Consider the following 25,605-nt stretch of genomic DNA (forward strand, 5'->3'; position numbering starts at 1 on the left):
TTTTGAAAAATAAAAAGCTATTAAAAAAAGAAATTTGATGTCTAACTTCTAAAGAGGATTTAAAGGGTGCTATTCATTTACAGAGAAATAACTGGTGAAACCTGAATGCAGATCAAAGATACCTTTTTCTTTAATTTTCTAAGGTTTGTGTTTTCTTTCACAGCATGACTTACATGGAAATTGCTTTGCATGACTACACATGCATGTCAAATTGTTTGCCTTGCCACTTGGGGAAGGGAAGAAGAGAATTTGGAATCAAAATTTGAAAAAAGAATGTTACAATTGTTTCTACATGTAATTGGGGGGAAATAAAATATTAAATTTTTTAAAAATGTATGATGTCTGGGGCTGTCCTTTTTAGTCACCTCTTTCAAGTAGTCAATGATTTCTAAATGTTTTTATGTTTTACAGCATATTTATTTCCCAATTGTTTCTTCTAACTCTCTCATTTCACTTATAACATCATTTTTTATCTTATTCTTTCTTCAACTCTTCCAGAAATTCTCATTGAATTTGTGCTCATGTGGTGTTTTTGAGACTTTGTCAGTATTTTGGAGTTATTCTCTTCTGCATTTGTATCTAGTGTCTTTATTACATTAACAGCTCTTTTTGGTAGGTTTTTTTCCCCCCTTGTTGTTCTGCCTCATTTCCCAAATTAGGACTTTGTGTTTAAGACCAGGATTTCCCCATATCTGGAGTGAGGTTCAGTCATGCATGGACATATTTTGTATTTTCTTGGATCCCTAATACTTTCCCAAGACAGTTCTTCCAGGATTTCAGGAATAAGCTTTCAGTACACTCACAGAATTCTGATCTAAGGTGAAGTCTGAGAGCTACCTTCCTGATCTGAGCTCTGCAAGTTCCTGACTAGTTCAGTCTAAGCAACACAGTAGTAGGTTTGATCCTGGTTAAACTTCAGGACATTGTTGCTACGCTATGCCACCATTATCTATCTGGAAAGCTATGAAGGTTCAGAATGAAAGAACTGCAGGCTCCCTGCCTTGGTTATTCTGCTGCAAGATTCAGATTGGGCTAGGAGAGAGATCTACCCTCAGTCAGAGCCAAATAGCTATTACCTGCTGCTCTATTTGCTCCTCACTCACTAGTAGAGGAGTGCTTGCAATTAATCCTTGCCCTGAAGAGATGTAAAGTCCCCTCCTCAAGTCACTAGGTGTGACTCAGCAGTAGGCAGGGAGCCCAGAGCTTCTCGCTAGCACCTATTGCCATTCTGTGCCCAAGATCAGGTCCTTGGGATCTCTCCTTTGTCGCAGAGCACAGATAAAGGAAACAGCTTGTTCAGTCCCAACACTAGAAAACTTTGTGGCACCCATTTGGCTAGATTCTGTCCCTAGTTTCAAAAATCTCTTGACTTCCTATGCCAAAATGGGCTGGAAAAAAAGAAAGTGGGGGGGGGGGGGAAATACAATGGAATAGCTTTCAGAATTGGCAGGATCAAAGGAAAGTTTTTTTAAGAATGAGGGAGACCAGGGGCAGCTAGATGGTGCAGTAGATAGAGTACCAGCCCTGAAGTCTGGAGGACCTGAGTTCAAATGTAGTCTCAGATACTTCTTAGCCTAACTTAAGTCACTTAACCCTAATTGCCTCAGCAAAATAAAACAAAATAATGAGGGTGACAAGCCAACAGAAAAAGAATGAAAAGGATAAAGACAAATACACCAAAATATTTACAATAGTATTTCTTTTTCAAGAAAGTAGACACAAACCAAGTAGTTTCCATTGCCTGAGAAATGGCTATACAAATTGTGGTACATGAGTAGAAAAGCATAGATTTAAGAAATTATTTAAGTGAACTGATGGAAGAGTGAGATCATGTTACAAAACTATATAGCAAGTTCCAAAGAAGATACAACTTTACAGAGGTGGGAAGGCCACAAGTGGAAAATATCACATATATTTTCAGATTTTTTTTCAATTTATCAATCAAGGTTTTTCTAGGGTTTTTTCTCTTTCATTTTTCTTTCTTCAAAAAATAGTTTTTTTGTTATATGGGATGGCTCTTAAATAATGGAAGCAATTTCAGTAATAAGAAAACAAAAGCTATCAATTAAAATTAGTTTTTAAAAGAAGAAAGAAACATAAGACAAGCTCCTAAAGGAGAGTGAATATGATCAAGGGTACAAAAAGAAGCCATTAGCTTTGAAAGAAAAAGGGGCACCCTCTACCCTCACTGACCAGAACAAAGGAAGACGGAACAAGTGAAGTTATAGAAAGATTTTGAGGTGTACACAGAACATGAAGGCACTCACAATGAATAGATATTCTCTAGTAGACAGCACAGTCTACCTGCTGAGACAGAGATTTTGGTGTTACTGTTGGGAGTGTAAGGAGGAAAGAAGTTTGGGATAGTTGCTGAGAGAAACATGGTAAGAGTCAATAATGAATTAATAAGTTGTCTACCTTTTAGTAGAGCCTATATGATGCTAAATTACATTAATATGTAGCAAATGTAGAAAGCACAATTGCATGAAAAGGGGATTAGAAGCATGTAAGGGTGATTGTTAGGATTCTTACAAGGTGCTAAGTCACTGGAATGGATATAATTATGTAATTTAGCATGGTACTTAACAGTTCTCTAGTTCAGGAATGTTATTTACTAGAATTCCATGAGATTCACACCTTTAAGAGAGCAACTTTTAAGGAACTCCCACAAGCCCATTCTCTGCAAGGATATAAAAAGCCAGGATTCATTCAGTCAAGGAGAGAACTTCCTGGGAGAACTTCAGGGGACTTTGGAGGAGAGGATTTCGGGAGATTCAGGGCCAAAGAGGACTTTGGGAGATTCACAACTAGGATTGACTTCTGGGAGTTTCCATAAGCCCAATGTAACCCACAATCCCACTCTCAGAGGCAGAGGCAGAGGCAGATCCATTCCCATGTCTACCTTTGTGCTGGCTGAAGACATTGGGGAGGATGAGAGGCTGGAGGCTGAAGGACTAAATTTTGGATTCAAAGGCATTCGGACAAGGGCTCATCGGGGAACCAAGGAGAGAGCTAGGCCTCTATTAAAGCTAGCTGGACCCCAGGAAAAGATTCAAGAGTTTGAAGGACACAATAAAGGATCTGGACTCCTGGCTGCATTTTGGGATTATTGAACTGAACTGAAAGGAAGGCTGCCACCAGAAGCTTCTCAAGAAATCCTGCTCTCAGAGAACAATTACAATTTACAGAAACAGAACATCACAGGTGATGAGGAAAAGGGATGTCTGAAGAAGTGGAACAAAAGAGCAAAAGTATAAAGGGAAGAAGACTCTATACAACTGTGCTGGTTTCCTAGGAATTATCTTTAATTTCTCACTTCCCAAAATACAATCAGTCTTGTCTGTCCCACTTATAAATGTCTTTTACATCCATCCTCTCTTCTCACACCAAAATCACCCTAATCCAAATCCTCATCATCTCTCATCTGGCCTACTTTACAACCTCTTAATAAAGGCTTTTTCCTTAATTCACTGATCACTCAGCAAAGTTTCTCTCCTCTCCAATTCATCCTTTACATAGGTGGCAAACTGATTTTCCTAAAACACAAATACAATCATGTCATTCTCTTACTAAAAAAAAAAAAAAAAAAAATCCAGCAAGCAAGTGTATGCTACCTTTAGTTTAAGTGGAAGAAAATTTTCTTTTTTTAATGTTCTTCACATTCTGGCTCCACTGTCTTTCCAAGCTGACTATACACTACTCCCTAACCCAATTTGCCTGGAGACAAACTGACCTGCTTTCATAAAACACATGACATTCCATCTCCTGGAAGTCTTTAAGTAGATAGTATAACATGGAACACTAATTAATACATTGTTGGTGGACTTGCAAACTGATCTAACCATTCTGGAGAGCAATTTGGAATTTTGAACAAAGGGCTATCAAACTGTCCATACCCTTTGATTCAGCAGTGTCTCTATTGCATTTATATCCTAAAGAGAGCTTAAAGGAGGGAAAGAGACCCACATGTGCAAAAATAATCACAGCAGCCCTTTTTGTAATGGCAAAAAACTGAAAACTGAGAGGATACTCATCAGTTAGAGAATGACTGAATGAGGTATGTGAATGTTATGGAATACTATTTTTTTTATAAGAAACAACCAACAGGATGATTCCAGAGAGGCCTGGAGAGAGTTATATACTGATGCCAAGTGAAATGAGCAGAACTAGGAAATCATTGTACACAGCAATAAACATTATGTGATAATCAATTCTAATGGACATAGCTCTTTTCAACAATGAGGTGATTCAGGCCAGTTGCAAAGGTCTTGTGATGAAGAGAGTTATCTGCACCCAGAGAGAACTGTGGGGATTGAGTATGAATCATAACATAGTATTTTCACTTTTTGTTATTTGCTTAATTTTTTTCATATATTGGATTGTTTGCTGTCCAGGAGAGAGGAGTAGGAAGAAGGGAGGGAGAAAAACTTGAAACACAGGGTTTTGCAAGGGTGAATAAGCTGAAAACTATCTCTGTATGTATTTTGAAAATCAAAAGCTACCACTTAAAAAATTTTTAAATTAAAAAAAAAAAAAAACTAACATCATTCTCTTATAGGAAGGTCAGGCAAAGAAATAGTTTTTCTATAGAGGTTACTTGAAGTCCACAGGATTGAATAATAAAAGTCTTATTTCATGCTGGAGTTATTTGCACAGAAGAGCACTTTTTTCCTAGTCTACTTTCAGCTTATGTACATCGAAGAGGACATCTTTTATACTACTTTCTGCATACAAATAACTGATGGAAAATGCTGTAGCTTCTTTATACCCACCATACTGAGTCATTTGCTGTTTGATTTACTAGATAGTACTGTTTGAAATTCACAATTATTTGAGATTATCTTCAGATTGTTTCAGAAGAGTCTGATACTTTCCTTAATGACTACTGAAATATTTGGAGCTATCATTGTCTTTTTAAGCTCTTGAGTTTGTTTGTTAATGTTTATGCTCTCCTCACTCACTATCAGGTCATCAAGTACTATGACAAGTATGCTTGCCTCTAGAACACATACAATCCTAGATTCTACTGATTCAAAAAGACTTAGTACATGGATCACCCAGTCCAACTTCACCATTTATGGAAGAGGAAACAGAAGACTAAAGAGATGACATGCTCTGACCAGTCTTCCCATCATTAGCAGAACTGGAATTCAAATCCAGGTCTTCTGATTCAACATTCAGTGTTCTACCATTCAATATATTACTCAATTTCTTATACTTTTAAGTTTTAAAAATATTGGAAATTGAGCAACATAATAACTAATATAGTAAGAGCTCTGCATAAAGGAATAAAGAGACTTTGTTTAAGGGTCAGAGGGAGTTCTGTGATGTTTAAAAGCCAAAATTACAAAAACTCCATATCAACTATTTTGGGTTAGCTATATGATTTAAAGCTATTTTTAAAATATAAGTGATAGTTGTTTTCATGAGCTACACTTTTTATGTATTTATAGTACAATTACCAAACTAAAAAAAAATAATAATAATAGCAATTACTTACATATCAAAACAGAGATGCTAAGAGGCATAGTGAACAGAGAGCATTGGACCTAAATTTAAATCTGGCAAATCACTCAAATCTCTATCTGCCTCATTTTTCTCATTTATAAAAATAGGGCCAACCAAGAAACTGGAAATTGAGTGGATGCCCATCAACTGGAGAATGGCTGAAGAAGTTATGGTATGTGAATGTATTGGAATTGTATTGTTTTATAAGAAATGATCAGCAGGATGATTTCAAAGAGGCCTGGAGAGACTTAAGTGAAATGAGCAGAACCAAAAGATCATTATACACTGAACAAGATTATACGATGATCAATTCTGATGGACTTGACTCTTTCCAACAATGAGATGAATCAAACCAGTTCCAATGATCTTGTGAAGAGAGCCATCTGCACCCAGAAAGAGGACTGTGGGAACTTAATGTGGATCACAATATAGCATTCTCATTATTTTTGTTGTCATTGTTCTCTTACATTGTTTTTTTCTCATTTTTTCCTTTTTTGGTCTGATTTTTCTTGTGCAGTGTGATAACTGTATAAATATGTTTACATACATTGGATTTAACGTATATTTTAACATGTTTAACATATATTGAACTACTTGCCATCTAAGTAGAGTGAGGGAGGGAGGGAGGGAGGGAGAGGGGGAAAGGAGGGAAAAATTTGGAATAAGGTTTTGCAAGGATCAGTGTTGAAGAATTATCCATGCATATGCTTTGAAAATAAAAAACTTTTTTAAAAAATAGGGCCAACCTCCTGACTGTGAGTGAAAAAATGTAAAGTGCACTTATTATTATTACAATTAGGAACAACAATCAATTTCAAAAAATCTTTTTTGGGTACAGGGAGAAAATTTTCAACTTTTCTGAGATTTCTGATTCAATGGGGAAAAAAGAAAAACAAACCCAGCACACTAGTGAGAGTTACATATCCCATTGACATTTATTTGTTCCTCTTCTGAGAAGGAAGGAAGGAGGAAAAAAAAAAATAAACAGTATACAAAAAAACCTTTCTCATCTGTTTTCCTGTAACCATAATTACTTCTTTCAAAAGCATTTTTGATTAGCTCAAAAAAGTAAAGAAGGTACTATATGACCATAAACTTCTCTTACCCTCTAAAACATTAAATCATTCTATTCACCTCTACCCAAATATGTTTTAATTATGGAATTTTATTGTTTTATAAGAAATGATCAGCAGGATAATTTCAAAGAGGCCTGGAGAGACTTACATATGCTGATGCTAAGTGAAATGAACAGAACCAGGGACTCATTGTACAAGATTGTACTGGAAATGAGAAAATATGAAATCCTCTTTCACAAACTGAAATAAAAAGTCTATTCTATGATTTTCCCACCCACACACCTATATTGGTTCTTAATATACCAGCAAGAAGCAGCAATCTGGATTTATAAAATTCAAAAAAAATTCCCTTGAACCCACATGAAGTATAGATCTCTTGCTAATTATCACCCACCTCTCAAAAACCTTTTAGGGATCCTTAGGATGGGACAGGACTGAATGAAGCATCTCCTAACAGCGTCCCATCGTATTTTCTTCTTACCTGTTACCACAATTATCAGCAATGAGTCACACATACAACAAATAATAAAGTAATACAGTTATTATAGTTATAAAAACAAAAAAGACAGAAAAACAAAAATACTTTAATGCTGAAGGACATAATAAAAAACTAACACTGCACAAATGAAAAGAAACTAACCTTTAATCAGAAATTAATGTTTTCAACAATTACCCAGTCATGAACTAGAGACTACCATTTTTATTTTGTCCAGTCTTATTTATTTGAACAACTTCTGCATGCTTGAGAATGACAGGTTGCCATCTTGTGGCAAAATTTACCAAGTACTTATGGCTTAACCTAAATAGCACATAAACAAAGTTCAAAAAAAAAATACTGGAAATAAAATCCTGCTTTAAAAAAAAAAAAAAAAAAAAAGATGGAAGAAAAAAGTGTCATTTAGACTTTTAGAAGAAAAAGTCATTTAGACACCTACTCTTTACTATGTTTTATTCTTTGTTACTTAAATGGGTTATATCTATAAGCGATAGAGCACAATTTTTTTTAAAAGAACCTAATTTGCATAGTCCATATTTTAAGATATGGGTCAAATCATTCATTAAACACCTTTATATTTTCATAACTGAAAAAGTAAATATATCACTCTTTTAAAAAATTAGTATTACAACCATGCTTTTTTAAAAAACATTAACAGCACCACAATACCTAAAACTTCCTTAATATGGATCAACTTTTGTCTTCTTAAAGTTTAAGGCTATGCCCACAGATTTTTTAAAATTCTAAACACTTCTCAATTTAACATACACTAGCTCTCTTTTTCAGACTGATCAAACTACATTCAGAAATTTACCCATGATGTTGTTGGCTTAAGCACAGATATACCCAAAAACTTCATTAGAGAATTTTATAACCTATATGGTTGTATTACAAAACATTATATAACAGAAACCTCAGTTTTACATAAAGATCCGCAGAAGATTTTTCCCCCCCTGAGGCTGGGGTTAAGTGACTTGCCCAGGGTCACACAGCTAGGAAGTGTTAAGTGCCTGAGACCACATTTGAACTCAGGTCCTCCTGAATTCAGGGCTGATGCTCCTCTATCCACTGCGCCACCTAGCTGCCCCCTACGCAAAAGATTAAAAACAAAAACAAAAAAAAAAAAAAAAAAAAAAAACTCCATTTAGGGGAGTTTTTTTTTTTTTAAACAAAGGCATATTTTAAAAATTAATCAAGAATTTATTACATTCTTTCATTTATGTTTTGAGGTTTATCAAATACATGATTACTAAATTCTACTGTTTCTGATTCTTGTCTGTTCTGTTTCATTAATCCACTTCTCTACTGTTTAACAAATATCAAATTATTCTGATGATTGCTGCTTTATAGTACATATTTTTGTTCTCTTCATTCCTACCTTTGTCATTTTCTTCCTACCAATGTCATATTTCCCTCAATAATTTAGAGCATTTTTAACTCAAATTTCACATTAAGATCAATAAATTATCCCATTAATAGTCTAATTATTAAAACATTAAAATCATAAATTAACTTTTATTACTACTCTCATTTTATATTGGCACAGTATAGTTTAAGGAGCTCTTTGTAACTGAATACACAAATATTGTGTATGCCTTAATAAGAGTGATTCCCAAATATTTTGTGTAATTTGTAGTTTTGAATATAATTTCCCTTTCTATTATTAACACTTGCAATATGATATTATACAATAATGCTACAAATTTGGAGGATTCATTTTATAACTTTCAACTATGCTGAAGCTATTGTCTCAAATAGCATTTTCATTGACCCCCTGAATTTTCCAAGCAAACCATCATGTCATCAGCACACAAAGATAATTTCCCCTTTACTTATCTTTATATTTTTAGTTTCTTTTATGTCACTGTTATTGCTAGCATTCTGGAACTATTATCAAATAACAGTGGGAAGAATGGAGATCCCTGGTTTAATCCTTCATTATATCCCTATTGTATAAAATGTTTTTTAGGATTTTTTTGGTAATTTAAAAAATTTTCTGTGCCTATACTACAAGAAAGTTTTCTTGTTATTGTTTTTTCAATTAGCATAAATGAGAACTGAACTTTGTGAAAGATTTTTCTATTTATCTATTAAAACAATCATATGGCTTGGAATTTTTTTGTTTTCAATGTGATTATGTTGCCTTTTTTCTAATACTAAATCATCTGAATCCATCATAAATCCAATTGTCAAAATGAATGACTTCTTAATCTGTTCGATAAGATCACATTTAAAATTTGTAAAGGAATAGTCAGATATAGTTCCATAATTTTTCTTTGCTTTATCCTTCTTTGATTTTAGCAGCAAGACTACATATACGTATACATATAGAAAGAGAGAGAGGGGAGGGAGGGAGGGAGAGAGAGAGCGCGCTTTCTTATTTCTTTAAACAAATGGTATTAATTCTCCTATGTTTCCATTTTTATGTGATTCCATATTTTATGTTACTATGATTTGCAATTCAGTTGATTTTTCCTTTACTAATTTAGATGCTTTGATGTTTGGTATTTAAGATTAACAATGATATTTTTTTAAAAAATCACCAAAACAGAAAAGCAACAGATCATTTACTTTTCACAGCTATAGATAGGAAATGTATTCTTGACCAAACAAAGGAAAGAGTTAATTTCAAAGATAAAATAGAAAATACTGATAATATGAAATTGAAAAACTTCCATATAAACAAAATTAATATATTTAAGAAAAAAGAAGGGAAGTTATCAAATATGAAAAAAAAATGCATCAAATTTCTCAGATGAGTTTTGGTATCCAAGATATAGATAACTAAAAGATGCTAAACCAAAAGAGATTCCTCCAATAGGTAGATCGTCAATGGATATAAAGAAACAGTTTCAAAGAAGAATGCAAATCAAATAAACCTGAGGTTTCACTTCATACTCAGGAAATTGACAAAAATGATAAAAACATAGGAATGGTCAATGTTGGAGGGACTGAAGGAAGATAGGCACAATAGTGCATTGTTGGTGAAGTACAACTGTCAGTGTAATCATTGTGGAAAACAAAAATTTCCATACCCTTTAATACTGAGATTCCACTACTAGGAATATACCTTAATGAGATCAGATAAAGTCATATAAAAAAGATATAAAAATGGATATAAACTTTAAAAGTACAACAGTATAATAAACTACATAAAGCAAGAATTACAAACAAATGCACAAAGCAATATAATGTTTAAGAATACAAACTATATTAAGGAAAGGCACTAATTCAATAAGAATTGCTGAGGAAACTAAAAAGCAATCTGATGAAAAATAGCATCTTACACTTTGTTACAAAGAGATAAATGATTTGACTATGAAAAAATCTCCCCACTTTGTACTAACAAAATCAATGCAGTCAAGATTGGAAGAGAAGCAGAAAGCTGAAAAGAATTTGTTTACATCCAGTGTTTCTAATAAAGGTCTTATTTCTAAAACACAGAGAAATGACTCAAATTTGTAAGAATACAAGCCATTCCCCAAATGATAAATGGTCAAAGAATATGAACAGATAATGTTCACATGAAGAAATTCAAGCCATTTCAAGTCATGTGGAAAAATGCTCTAAGTAACTATTAGAAAAATATAAATTAATACATCTCTGAGGTACCACTACACCCCTCTTAGATTGGCTAAGATGACAGGAAAAGATAATGACAATTGTTGGAAGGAATGGGGGAAAACTGGGACATCAAAACATTGTTGGTGGAATTGTGAACTGATCCAACCATTCTAGAGAGCAATTTGGAACTATGTCTAAAGGATTATCTGTTGTGGCCATCTTTTAAGAGCTTATGGCATATGAGCCCTTTGATCTCAGAGGCAAAATGAATGAGGCAGGGGATACATAGGGTGGAAAAGAACTCCAGTTTATCATGCTGCTCAACCTTGTTGATACACATTTTTGCAAGTGTGATCAGCGCATGGACAGCAGACAATCCCCGATCACCATTCAGAGAAGCAGCCCATGGGATTTGCGTACACATGGTATCTGCCAATGGGAGGAGAGCCAATTCAGCAATTCAGCAGCTCATTCACAGGCGAGAGGGCTCTGTCTAGGCATCCCTGGCTCAGGCTCACACCCTTTCCCACGATGACAAATCAATGTTCCTTGCTCAACAAGGGCATTTCTGCAACATGGCAGAAAACTTATTGTGCATCAAAGGTCAAAGTGGGCTCAGTACTCCCTCTAGGCAGGGTCCCATAACTCAGCAATTCCCCCTTTTTATCTTTTAAATAAAAAGTCCTTTCTTGAACTGCATCTTCTGAAAGGATGGTGGAGAAAGATCTATAACAGCATCCTAATATTACAGGACAACATAACATCACACAAGGCAATCCATGATTCTAATTTTAACCACCATGAAAGAGGTATTATCAGATTTCAGCAGTTTAATCTGGATTCACATTGTAATTGATCCTGGAATTTCAATAACTCTACTTCTGCTCCTATTTCCAATGATACTTCTCTTTTTTCTAATGATTAAGGTCTGTTTCTCACTTTTGAAAGAAAGCATTAAAACATAAGCTCTAATGATCACAAATACAGTCTGATTTTCAATTTCAGTATACAATTCCAATAAATAACATTGTAAAAATCTAGGTTTCTCTGGTAACAGTTACAGTCTCCCCACATGAATGCATATTTTCCCTCCAGGACAGGCTTTAGTATAAAACTGGTATCCAATTTGCGTGCTATTTTTCCAAAAACCAGGGCCCAAGATGTTTTTCATGTGCCAAACTGCCAGCCCAATTCTTGAATGACCAGAATGTGTCCCATGAAGGCTTGTAAGGGGCCACCCTGATGATCCTTTATGTAGAGATACACACTGCTGCCACCCTCCCACGTGAATGAGGGTGTCGCTATGGCAGGGCATCCCCTGTAGGCCCAGCATGTGTCACATGATACCCTACCCTCATGAGACAATCCTAGGCCATCATGAGTCCAGCGCATTTTTTGGCCTTTATTGCCAGTCCTGATTGTGTGTAACACAAACCCATATATACAGAAAACATCTGTCTAGTGGTCTTAGGGGCATGTCTTCTCCTCTTATCGGACAGTTGCTTTTTCTTCCTTCTTTTCCTCTTCAGTTCTATGGACAACTCTGAGATGTCTAGTGGGAATCCACTGCTGAAGGTTTTGTCCTGTGGAGATACAAGCATATTCTGGCCCCCACATTAGAACCCTAGAGGGTCCCTCCCATCCTTCAGTACCCTTTTTCATTATCATGGTCTTGTTCTTAGGGGGGGCTTTCTTAAAGAAGATGGGATATTATCTTTGAGTAATTCTCTATGTTCACCAGAGTATTTCATAGCTAGACTTCATTTGAATCAAATTTTAAGTAATTTATTGTATACACTACTTTATCTATATCTTGCTGAGTGACCCTACCTCCATCTCCCTCTATGTTTTTTGATGAATCTCTTAAGGGTCTGATTAGTCCTTTTTACAATGACCTATCCTGTGGGGTTGTAAGGAATCCCAAAAATAAGATGTATGAATAATTCCTATAATATTTCTGAGGTATATGAGGGTCCATTATCAATCTTAATAGTGTGTGAGATATCCATAGAGGCAAAACAGTGAAATAAGTGATTTATTACATGTAAAACAGCTTCCCCAAAGCCTGAATAAGTGTCAACTGTAACATAAATGTTTTTCCCATATGTTTAAAATCCATTTGCCATATATCATTTGGCCTGTCACCTCTGGGGTTAGTCCCCAGGCTTACATATCTTTGAGAATGTGGTACACAAGCTACACATTCTTTTACTATTCTTGCTGCTTCTTTGTATTGTATGGACACCCCATACGATAAATCAGATCTGGCAGAGAGAAGCAAATGTTCATGAACTTTTATTGCTTGTTCTAGAGGGCAGAGAAGAATACATTGTATAAGCAGACCATCCACTATTTTGTTCCCTTCAAATATAGGTCCCAGCCCATCCGTATGAAAGCATATGTGGATTATATAAAAAAAGGGTAGACTTTCATTAAAATCAACTCTTGTACTTCCTGAAACAATGAGAAGGTACATCTGGTTTGAGCCTTTATATATGCTGTCTCTGGATCATCCCAACTGCATAGTGGCTCTCTGAAATTATGAGTTTGTCTATTTTGTATACGTGTGTGTGTGTGTGTGTGTGTGTGTGCATAATGTATATTATACTTGTATAATGGTATACAACTCATTTTGCTGTGTAGAGGTGTAAGGTATGGTAAATTAAAGATGCCCAATTGTGGGGAATATATGGCTGTTTTATTTTGCTTGGTGGCATCAGTGAACACAGCCTTTAAGAGGATGTACTTTTGTTTTTATGGGAAATATCCATTGCCATTATTCATAGAATGGCAATTGGGTCAGAATTTTTTCTGCTGTTACTTCTCCTAACCCTAACAAAATGGCCCAGGTTTCCTGAGTAGCTATTAAGCAATCTAACCTATCCGTGTCTATGTTAATCCATGTCATTCCTATTTCTGCTGTTAATTGGATTATTCTGAGCAATGTTTTCCTTGCCTTTTCAGCTGTCATGTCTAAGTATGGTTCTAGTATTTTTTTGTCTTTTGAAATATATAACCATTCATAAATGTCATTGTTTTGGTGTATAACTCCTATGGGTTGTACAGGAGCTAAAATAACAGAGCCATGTACCTACCCTTTTTTGTGGAAGTACTCTCTGAGGGCTTGATTTTGTTGTCATTTGTATTTTCTGCTTTGCTGTCAAGGGCTTCAGGAGTGTATGTCCTGCTAGAATCTAACCAAAAACCACCCTCTAGCATTTTATACAAAGGAAACATTAGTGTTGGGTGTACAAGCTCAGTGCCTAAGCCACTGAATGTCCCCAGTCAATTTTTGAATCTGATTTAACATATGTACCTGATCAGTCTGAAATTCAAGTGGTTTTTAATATACACCGTCAGGCTGAACAGTGAAACCCAAATAACTAAAAGGGAGGTGTCTTTGATTTTTTTCTGATGATATTATCAAACTTAAGTACTTCAATTATCTTTCTTTAATTTGTAACATCTCCAAATCCTCAGGCTGTGAATGACCAGCCAAAATATCATCCACGTAATGGAAGATGACTGCATTAGAGTAATGTTTCCTTATCGTGCTAACAGCTTTATCAACATGCCATTGGCATCTCCTACAATATGCTTACAGGTCCTTGAAAATTATATGTTAGTTCTGAGAAAGCAAATTTATTCCTGTCCTCAGGGTGAAGAGGGATAAAAAAGTAAAAGCAATCCTTAACATCTATTATCCATAAGGGCCATTCCCTGAGGACCATATTTGAGGATGGCAAACCTACTTGTAAAGAACCCATATCTTTCAAAACTGAGTTTACTTGTTTCAAATCTGTTAACATTATCCATTTATCAGATTTTTGCTTTGTAACAAATACAGGGGAGTTCCATATTTGTTTCCTCCATATGTCCTAATTCTAATAGTTCTTGTACTTATTGATATAGAACAGCTATTTTCTCTTTGAGTAGGATCCATTGCTCCACCCATACAGGTATGTCAGTAGTCATTTTTAGAGTGGTGGATGCCACAGAAGCAATGATGCCTCCTAAAATTCTGTGGTGATTTTCATCCCTAATTGATGTAATATATTCCTACCCCATAAGTTAATATGTAAGCCACCTATTATTAAGGGGAAAATGGTTCCTGTCTTTCCATCCTTTTGCCAATTTATCGGTTCAGCAGACATCAAAGCTTCCTTATTGCCTCCTACTCCTGTCACTCTATCGTTTAATCCTTTAAACTGTTGGTTATTCAAAGTAAGGGTTTAATATCGGCTGAGTGAATATGGTAGCCTTTGTAAAATATGTTTGTATAAAAGCCTCTGAATTTGGATCCATCTGTGGAGCTAATTCACAATTATCATCTTCTATTTTAATGGTAAGTGCAGATGGAATGACTATTCCTTAAGCTATACATTGTCTCTTGTTAAGATATGTTTTGATATTGTCAGTGTTAATCATAGTTACAGACACAGGCACTTCCTCATATATTTGTATGCCTGGGATAGCTAATGAATACCAGGATAGTGGAGGATTTATAACAAGAATTTAATTGTTTTCCTCTTTGATACAGTTGAATGGACACTTCACAAACAGCATGAAGGGGTAGGTGATAATAATCATTGCTCTGTGACAATTTGCATTACAATTTTCATATAACAAAGCCTATAATATCCTATCTACATCTCCTACATTTCCCATGATCTTAGCTATAGCACCCTATAATCAAGCAATAAAATCAGTGAAGGGCTCCCCAGCTTTTTGTCTTATTTGTGTAAACTTTCCTTTTCACCCTTTCTAAAGGAATCCTACCTCCATGGTGTTTTAACATATTCAGATATTTGGAGATGTCTCTTCAGTAAAATGAATTTGATCTCCAGTTTCTGCATGAGCCCCAGTGCCACTAAGTTGCTCAAAATATAACTTCATGTTTGCTCCTGGAGCAACCTGAGTGGCAGTTAACCGAGTCTGTTCTAAAAATTCTGTCATCCAGAACACTGCCTGTCCTGGAGTCAACACTGCCATTGAGAGTGCTTTCCAATCATTGGGAGACAAAATTTCCCATGCCATTATTTCAAGTTGTACCATATGAACTGAGTCCTTAAGCTGGATTAGAACTTTAAAGGAAAATGATTTATGTCTTCTCTGCCCTGAATTTAAAAAGTCAGCCTCTTCTATAACAGGATATAATTCTTCCCATCCATCCATGTCTTTTCCTTGATCTCTAGCTAGCTGCAAAACTTTTTTAAGTAAAGATAAAGACTATAACTGATTACCTTTTGCTTTTTGTCTGCTAAGTGTCGCTGCAGTCTTTGTTTTATATTTCTGATTCTGCTTTTCCTCAGTTTTTATTTCATTTCTTACATTAGGAGAACCTTTGAAAGGCTGTAGGTCTGGAAAAGGCGGAGCCTGAAGGTGGAGGAGGAAGGGGAAGGCCATTCAAAGTCATCCTGCTCAGGCTCAGGAGAGGGACATCTACTGCTAAGAGAAGTGCCTGTCTGTGCTCCAACTATAAATTTCCTGGCCTCCTTTACTGGTTCTGATCAGACTTTGTTTAATGAGATTATATATAATAAAATGACTTTTTTGTATTTCTCCCGGCCACTGCTGATATCATAAGAGGTGAGCTGTTCACTGAAAGCAATCTATCTCTTACAATTATAACAGCCCTCCTCAGGTAACCATGGAGAAACTTTGTAAGCAATGTCTAGGAATTTACAAATGTCTCCTACCTGAACTGTGTACTTTTGCTCTTCTATACATTTGTATATATTCATACATTTGTATATGTTCCTGACATATGCTTCCCTGACTGAAAGTAGTAGAGTGCCTACTTTCTGCCCTATTAGGTTACTTAACTGTCTCAGCTGTCCTATGCCTGATCCAGCAACAGTGTAACTCAGCAGGGTCTCCCTCTGGAGTCCTCTTGGAGGTTGTCTTGACCATGTAGCAGTGTTTGACCATGCAGTGATCACTCTGGCACCCCTCCAGGTTCTCATCCCTGTTCCCCAGGGAGATAGTTGTTGTAGTCATCTTTTAAGAGCTTATGGCATATGAGCCCTTTGATCTCAGAGGTAAGATGAATGAGGCAGGAGACTCATAGGGTGTGAAAAGAGCTCCAGTTTATTATGCCATACAGCCTTGCTGATATACATTTTTGCAAATGTGATCAGCCAGTGAACAGTCCCAATCATCAGAGAAGCAGCCTGTGAAGTTTGCATATGCATGGTATCTGTCAATGGAAGGACAGCCAATCCAGCAATTCAGCAGCTCTCTCACAGGAGAGAGGCCCTGTCAAGGCATCCCTGTTTATGTAACCACTGGCCGTAATCATCGGCTTCCGCTTGTTCCCACAATCACAAATCAATGCTCCTTGCTCAACAAGGGCAACCTGGCAGAAAATTTATTATGCATCAAAGGTCAAGGTGGCCTCGGTATTCCCTCTTAGCAGGGTCCCATAACTCAGCATACCCTTTCATGTAATAGAAACACTGGGCTTAAATCCCAAAGAGAAGATGAAGGAGGGAAAGGGACCCACATGTGCAAAAATGTTTGTGGCAGCCCTTTTTATAGTGGCAAGAAACTGGAAACTGAATGAATGCCCATCAGTGGAAGAATAATATATAAATGTTATGGAATATTATTGTTCTATAAGAAATGACCAGCTGGGGGGCAGCTAGGTGGCGCAGTGGATAGAGCACCAGCCTTGAATTCAGGAGGACCCGAGTTCAAATCTGGTCTCAGATACTTAACACTTCCTAGCTGTGTGACTCTGGGCAAGTCACTTAACCCCAGCCTCAGGAAGAAAAAAAAAAAAAAAAGAAGAAGAAAAAAAAAAAAAGAAATGACCAACAGGATAAATACAGAGAGGCTTAGAGAAACTTACATGAACTGATGCTAAGTGAAATGAGCAGAATCAGGAGAGCATTGTACACAGCAACAAGATTATACAAAGTGGCTCTTTTCAATGATGGGGTGATTCAAGGCAATTTCAATAGACTTGTGATGGAAAAAGCCATTTGCATCCAGAGAGAGAGAACTATGAAGATTCAATGAGGATCAAAGTATAGTATTTTCTTTTTTTTTTTTTTTTGCGGGGGGGGGGGAGTTTGGTTTTTTTGGTGTGTTTTTTTTTCTCATGTTTTTTCTTTCCCCTTTTGATTTTTCTTGTGCAGCATGACAAATGTGGAAATATATTTAGAAGAATTGCACATGTTTATCCTATTTTGCATTGCTTGCTGTCCATGAGAAGGAGGGAGAGGAAGAGAGAAAAATTCGGAACACAAGCTAACTTTACATGTATTTGGAAAAATAAAAAGCTTTTATTAAAGAAAAAAGAAACCACTCCATAACCAAATTAGAAAAGTAAAAGATGCTTTTCATAATTAAAAATGTGGGGGGGAAATAACAACAGGAATTAAAGACAACAAAAAGCAAAATTGACATGCTTACCTATGAAAAAATTATGAATTTTGGCCCCTAAAATCAATGCAGTGAGCATCTGAGAAGAAATCTGCATTAAATATCTCTGATAAATTTCACATCCAAAATCTTTGAGGGTTCTAGGACAAATATCTAGTATATTTTTAATTGTATATTATTTTTTGTTTTTATTATATTATAATAATATGTTATATTACAGATGTTTTATTTAGTTTTTATTACTTTATTATCTTATTTTAAATTTTTATATTATTTTATTATATTTATCATATATTATCATATTATTTTTATTATTTTTTGTGGTGAAAAATTTACTTCACAATAGCCTTTAAAATCATAAGGATTTTAAATGACAGGGCTTTCTCCCTATAAAAAAACAGTAGTACTTATTTTATATAGTTTCTAGAAAATATTCCTCAGAAAACTCTCTTCTGAAAATATTGCTAAGGATATTTAGAATCTCTGCATCTGGCTATGAATTGTTCCTTAAATGTTTGTTAATGTATTCATAGAATGGCTTGTTTAAAAATTGATGTTCCATTAGTCTACTAGTTTTATCTACAGATTCAATTAAGAAGTATACTTTTTTTCCCCCAACAACTTCAATGGAAATATTGTTGGGATTTAGGTATTATTCTGTAGGAAGTTACTCTCTTAAAGCCCGCTAGCCATGTTCAATTAGCTCATTCAACTTGTGATTAATGAATTAAGCCATTTACTTATCCAAAGTAAAGATACTCTGGAAGGAAAAGGTTCCAATGAACATAGCTCTACAATCAAAATATTTAAAAGATGATATAAATTACAACTAGCAATATGTTGCTGTGCCATATGTTCTCTGACTGTATGTACCATTTTGTAAGTACCTGGGTCTTGCTTCCATTAAAAACTACATAGAACTAGCAAGTCTGGCACTTAGGCAAATTTAATTGAGTAGAAAGGAGTGGGAAAAATGGGGGATGGAAAAGGAAAGAGCAGGGACACACACTTGTGATCTAATATCCTATCCTTTCAGCAGATTCTATGGGTCCAAAGGAAAACAAATCTCACCCAAGATGAATATAACTGAACTGAGAGAAAAGCAGACTCTCCTTCCAGAAAATCAAACCAATCAAACTTGAGAGCCAGACAAAATAGCAACAAAATTCATTTGAAGGAATTAGCAGCATAGAATCTCAAGGGAAAGAATGAAACTAGAAGTAATGAAAAACAAATAGTGTTTCTAGACCTCACACTACATTATAAAAGAGTACTAATCTATTTGATGATGGTCTAAAAACAAACGAATGGAGCAAACTCAATAAGCAAGTCCAATAATCAATAAATAAACTATTTGAGGAAGAATTCCCTATTTGACTACTGGGAAACTAGAAAGCAACTTCATGGGAATTCTATTCAAACTAATCTTTTATGTCATGTACCACAATAAGCTAAAGATGGCTATGCATTCAAAATATAAGGTGTGATTACATCATTAAAATTATTAAAGGTGAGATCTTACACCTTTAATAACTAGTGCTAATAGAAGAATTCTTGATCAAATAAGGGGTAGAGAAGAACACAGAAGATAAAACAGACAATTTCTATTATATTTGCAAAAATAATGTAAGAAAATTGATAAGTGGAAAAAATCTTTGTATCAAATATTTCTGGTAAGAGCTACATAGCAAATTCATAAAATATATCATTAAGAACCATCTCCAAATGGATAAGCAGTGAAAGGATATGAATCATTTTCAAAAACATTGCCATCTGTTTACAACAATATGAAAGACTATTCCCAAACTATTCCACATTTTTAAAATAAAACTCTGCCCGCTGGGATGATATTCTCTTCTATCATTACTCTGTTTATCCTCACCTATTTCCCTAAACAAAACTTTATATCTGTCGGGATTTCTCTACTAGAATCTTTACTTCTCTGCCAGGAGTCCTCCACTAAGGAATTCAGCCTTTCTATTCATGCATAGCAAAGGCCGACTTTCCAATGCCTATAATATTTTATCAGTCTAGCTTTTCAGGCTTGTAAATTCCTTTATGAAGGAACCCCACCAGAAGGGGGTTCCCAAAACTCCCTAACCATGGGCATTCTGAATCCCAAAGGGTTTAGGCCAAACATTTTCATTTGGTTTCCTGAACCCCGAACCTGCCTGACCACAGGAAACTCTCTGACCACCAGAAACCCTAATCTCATTTGGTTCCCTGACCAGGAATGGAGAGGAGACTTCCCTAAATCTAGATCTCATCACAACCACCCACTCCCTCTGTTGTTACCCTGTTTAAAGTTTAATGTTACCCATTAAACTGAATTCTTGAAATGCTACAAGTCAAAGGAATACTTCCTCAATGGCTAAACAACAAAGGATATAAACAGTTCTCAAAAAAAAAAAAAAAAAAGAAAGAAAGAAAGAAAGAAAAAGAAAAAAAGGAACTTGCAAAGTTGACAAAAGATGGAAATAATTCATCTTGGAGAAGATGCAGAATAAATGGCACACTTCCCAGGACAAAAGGGGGTCCCACTTCACTGCTGATTACCATGAAAACACTGACATACTCCAGTTTCCGTTTCTCAGATAACCTATAGACCAACTGTTCACAGAGGATCAACATACTGATTCTAGACTTAATTTGCCCACTCATAGTTTTGGTTCTCACCCTCAGCTCTACAGCAAAGTCAAGCAATTCACCAGTCTTAGCATTCCCAGTAACTGGAATTTCAAAAAACTAGGGATAAACTCATCTACTAAAAGAGAAGTGATGAACTCAGGGTGCAGAATGAAATTTTGAGATACTGACAAAATGGGAATTTGTTTTGGTTAACTATGCATGCTTCTTAGGATTTTTCTTTCTTTCCCAGGTTTTGGGGAGGAGTAGAGGGAGAATCCTAAAAATAGCCAAACAATTTAGAAAAAAGGTCTAGACTGAAGCTAACTCCCTATACAGGGATCTTTAGCTTTTTTCACTATTCAAACACAAAAATGACTTTCTACAAGCTTTGTTTTGTTTTCAAGTGACCCTTATATTGCTCCAAATCTCTGCTAAAATACACACTGGCAAAATGAGGGTACAGATGATATAGTAGAAAATTCTTGGCTTATATTTTTCTTTTAAAAAGCCAACAATACTGTACCTGCCTCATCTAGCAGGCACAAGATAGATGCTAAGTGCTGAGGGAAATGAGCAGGACCAGGAGATCATTATGTATTTCAACAACAATACTATATGATGATCTATTCTGATGGACGTGGCCCTCTTCAACAACGAGATGAACCAAATCAATTCTTTTTTTTTTTAATTTTGGTTTTTATTAATTTTTATAATTATAACATTTTCTTTGACAGTACATATGCATAGGTAAATTTATTTTTTTACAACATTATCTCTTGTACTCCCTTCTGTTCCGAGGTTTTCCCCTCCTTCCCTCCATCTCCTCCCCTAAATGGCAGGCATTTCCATACATATTAAATATCTTATAGTATATCCTAGGTACAATATATATGTGCAGAACTGAATTTTGTTGTTGTTGTTATTGCAAAGGAAGGATTGTATTCACAAGGTAAAAATAATCTGGGAAGAGAAACAAAACAAAACAAAACAAAACAAAACAATACTCACAGTTTACACTCATTTCCCAGTGTTCCTTTTCTGGATGTAGCGGATTCTGTCCATCATTGATCAATTGAAATTGGATTAGCTCTTCTCTATGTTGAAGATATCCACTTCCATCAGAATACATCCTCGTACAGTATCATTGTTGAAGTGTATAATGATCCCCTAGTTCTGCTCGTTTCACTCAGCATCAGTTGATATAAGTCTCTCCAAGCCTCTCTGTATTCCTCCTGTTGGTCATTTCTTACAGAACAATAATATTCCATAACCTTCATATACCATAATTTACCCAACCATTCTCCAATTGATGGGCATCCATTCATCTTCCAGTTTCTAGCCACTATGAAAAGGGCTGCCACAAACATTTTGGCACATACAGGTCCCTTTCACTTCTTTAGTATTTCCTTGGAATATAAGCCCAGTAGTAGCACTGCTGGGTCAAAGGGTATGCACATTTTGATAACTTTTTGGGCATAATTCCAGATTGCTCTCCAGAATGGTTGGATTCTTTCACAACTCCACCAACAATGCATCAGTGTCCCAGTTTTCCCACATCCCCTCCAACATTCATCGTTATTTGTTCCTGTCATCTTAGCCAATCTGAGAGGTGTGTAATGATATCTCAGAGTTGTCTTAATTTGCATTTCTCTGATCAACAGTCATTTGGAACACTCTTTCATATGAGTGGAAATAGTTTTAATTTTGTCATCTGAAAATTGTCTGTTCATATCCTTTGACCATTTATCAATTGGAGAACGGCTTGATTTTTTATAAATTAAAGTCAATTCTCTGTATATTTTGGAGATGAGGCCTTTATCAGAACCTTTAACTGTAAAAATGTTTTCCCAATTTGTTACTTCCCTTCTAATCTTGTTTGCATTAGTTTTGTTTGTGCAGAAACTTTTAAATTTGGTGTAATCAAAATTTTCTATTTTGTGATCAATAATGGTCTCTAATTCTCCCTTGGACACAAACTCCTTCCTCCTCCACAAGTCCGAGAGATAAACCATCCCATGTTCCTCCAATTTATTTATGCCTAAATCTTGAACCCATTTTGATCTTATCTTAGTATGTGTGGTGTTAAATGTGGGACCATGCCTAGTTTCTGCCATACTAATTTCCAGTTTTCCCAGCAGTTTTTGTCAAATAATGAATTCTTATCCCAAAATTTGGGATCTTTGGGTTTGTCAAACACTAGATTGCTATTTTTACTCACTATCTTGTCCTGTGAACTTAACCTATGCCACTGATCAACTAGTCTATTTCTTAGCGAATACCAAATGGTTTTGGTGACTGTTGCTTTATAATACAGTTCTAGATCAGGTACAGCTAGACCACCTTCATTTAATTTTTTTTTTCATTACTTCTCTTGAAATTCTCGACCTTTTGTTGTTCCATATGAATTCTGTTGTTATTTTTTCTAGGTCATTAAAAGTTTCTTGGGAGTCTGATATAGCACTAAATAAATAGATTAGTTTAGGGAGTATTGTCATCTTAATTATATTCGCTCGGCCTATCTAAGAGCATTGAATGTCTTTCCAATTATTTAAATCTGACTTTATTTTTGTGGCAAATGTTTAGTAATTTTGCTCATATAATTCCTGACTTTCCCTTGGTAGATATATTCCCCAAATATTTTATACTATCAGACTGTTATTTTGAATGGAATTTCCCTTTGTATCTCTTGCTGTTGGAATTATGTTGGTAATGTAATAAAAATGCTAAGGATTTATGTGGATTTATTTTGCTATCCTGCAATTTTGCTAAAGTTCTGAATTATTTCTAATAGCTTTTTAGCAGAGTCTTTGGGGTTCTCTAAGTATACCATCATATCATCTACAAAGAGTGATAATTTGATTTCCTCATTTCCTACTCTAATTCCTTGAATCTCTTTCTCAACTCTTATTGCCGAGGCTAGCGTTTCTAGTACTATATTGAATAGTAATGGTGATAGTGGGCAACCTTGTTTCACTCCTAATCTTACAGGTAAAGGTTCTAGTTTATCACCATTACATATGATGTTTACTGAAGGTTTTAAATATATGCTCGTTATTATTTTAAGGAATAGTCCATTTATTCCTATATTTTCAAGAGTTTTTAGTAGGAATGGATGTTGGATTTTATCAAATGCTTTTTCTGCATCTATTGAGATGATCATATTGTTTTTATTAATTTGATTATTAATATGGTCAATTATACTAAGAGTTTTCCTAATATTAAATCAGCCCTGCATTCCTGGTATAAATCCCACTTGGTCATAGTGTATTATCCTGGGGATGATTTTCTGAAGTCTTTTTGCTAATATCTTATTTAAGATTTTAGCATCAATATTCATTAAGGAAATTGGTCTATAGTTTTCTTTCTCAGTTTTCGACCTACCTGGTTTAGGTATCAGTACCATGTCTGTGTCATAAAAGGAATTTGGTAGGACTCCTTCAATCCCTACTTTTTCAAATAGTTTATATAGCATTGGAGTTAGTTGTTCTTTAAATGTTTGGTAGAATTCACATGTAAATCCATCTGGTCCTGGGGATTTTTTCTTAGGGAGTTGGTTAATAGCTTGTTCTATTTCTTTTTCTGAGATGGGACTATTTAGACTACTTACTTCTTCCTCTGTTAATCTGGGCAAGCTATATTTTTGAAGGTATTCTTCCATTTCATTTAAGTTATCGAATTTATTGGCATAAAGTTGAGCAAAGTAGCTCCTAACTATTGTTCTAATTTCCTCTTGATTAGTGGATGTTTACTAAGGGAACCAAATCAATTCTAATGGAGCACTAATGAATTGAACCAGCTACACCCAGAAAAAGTACGTAGAATTCCCAAACCCGCTATTTTTGTCCACCTGCATTTCTGATTTCCTTCACAGGCTAAATGTATACCATTTCAAAGTCCAATTCTTTTTGTACAGCAAAATAACTGTATGGACACGTATACATATATTGTATTTAACTTATACCTGTCATCTGGGAAAAGGGGTGGGGAGAAGGAGGGGAAAAGTTGGAACAAAAGGTTTTGCAATTGTCAATACTGAAAAATTACCCATGCATATATCTTGTAAATAAAAAGCTGTAATAAAGAAAGAAAGAAAGAAAGAAAGAAAGAAAGAAAGAAAGAAAGGAAGGAAGGAAGGAAGGAAGGAAGGAAGGAAGGAAGGAAGGAAGGAAGGAAGGAAGGAAGGAAGGAAGGAAGGAAGGAAGGAAGGAAGGAAGGAAGGAAGGAAGGAAGGAAGGAAGGAAGGAAGGAAGGAAGGAAGGAAGGAAGGAAGGAAGGAAGGAAGGAAGGAAGGAAGGAAGGAAGGAAGGAAGGAAGGAAGGAAGGAAGGAAGGAAGGAAGGAAGGAAGGAAGGAAGGAAGGAAGGAAGGAAGGAAGGAAGGAAGGAAAGAAGGAAGGAAGGAAGGAAGGAAGGAAGGAAGGAAGGAAGGAAGGAAGGAAGGAAGGAAGGAAGGAAGGAAGGAAGGAAGGAAGGAAGGAAGGAAGGAAGGAAGGAAGGAAGGAAGGAAGGAAGAGGTGAAATTCAAAAAAAAAAAAAAAGACAGATGCTAAGGGCACAGCAGATAGATTGTTGGACTTAGGAATCAGGAAGACCTAAATTCAAATACTGACACAGTAGCTATAATTTTCATTTCTTCATCTGAGAAATGTATAACTGAATGCGAAATGATAATTGTAGCATATACTTCATAGGTTTGAATAGAAACAATAGCTAAACCCCTCTTTTTATGTAGTCTAAGCTGATGTTTCCTTAAAAATTATTGAGATCTTCCTCAGGAAAGGCTCAGACTAAATACAAAGCAGCTTCATAGAACAAGATGAGTAATGTATATAAGGAAGCTTTACTAGGCTGAATCAATCTGAGGTGTCCTCAACAGCTATTTTTGTTGAAATCCTTCTACTGCTATGGCTGAGTAAATATTCTTTGGTTACCTGTCCATTGACCTT

General features: G+C 35.4%; 1 protein-coding gene across 3 annotated transcripts in view; it reads right to left on the minus strand.

The window, feature by feature from the left end:
• The window catches only part of KLHDC10 (kelch domain containing 10), a 65,413-nt gene that overhangs the window by 30,657 nt on the left and 9,151 nt on the right, over positions 1-25,605 (minus strand). The window contains exon 2 of one of the 3 annotated variants that reach the window (XM_074267939.1): positions 6,979-7,065. The exons of the other annotated variants lie outside the window; for them this stretch is intronic. Coding sequence (XP_074124040.1) covers positions 6,979-7,065 — 87 coding nt within the window. The remainder of the gene's footprint in view (positions 1-6,978; positions 7,066-25,605) is intronic. 3 annotated transcript variants of the gene reach the window in all.

The sequence above is a fragment of the Sminthopsis crassicaudata genome, chromosome 5 (genome assembly GCF_048593235.1).
Source record: "Sminthopsis crassicaudata isolate SCR6 chromosome 5, ASM4859323v1, whole genome shotgun sequence".
NCBI lineage: Eukaryota > Metazoa > Chordata > Mammalia > Dasyuromorphia > Dasyuridae > Sminthopsis > Sminthopsis crassicaudata.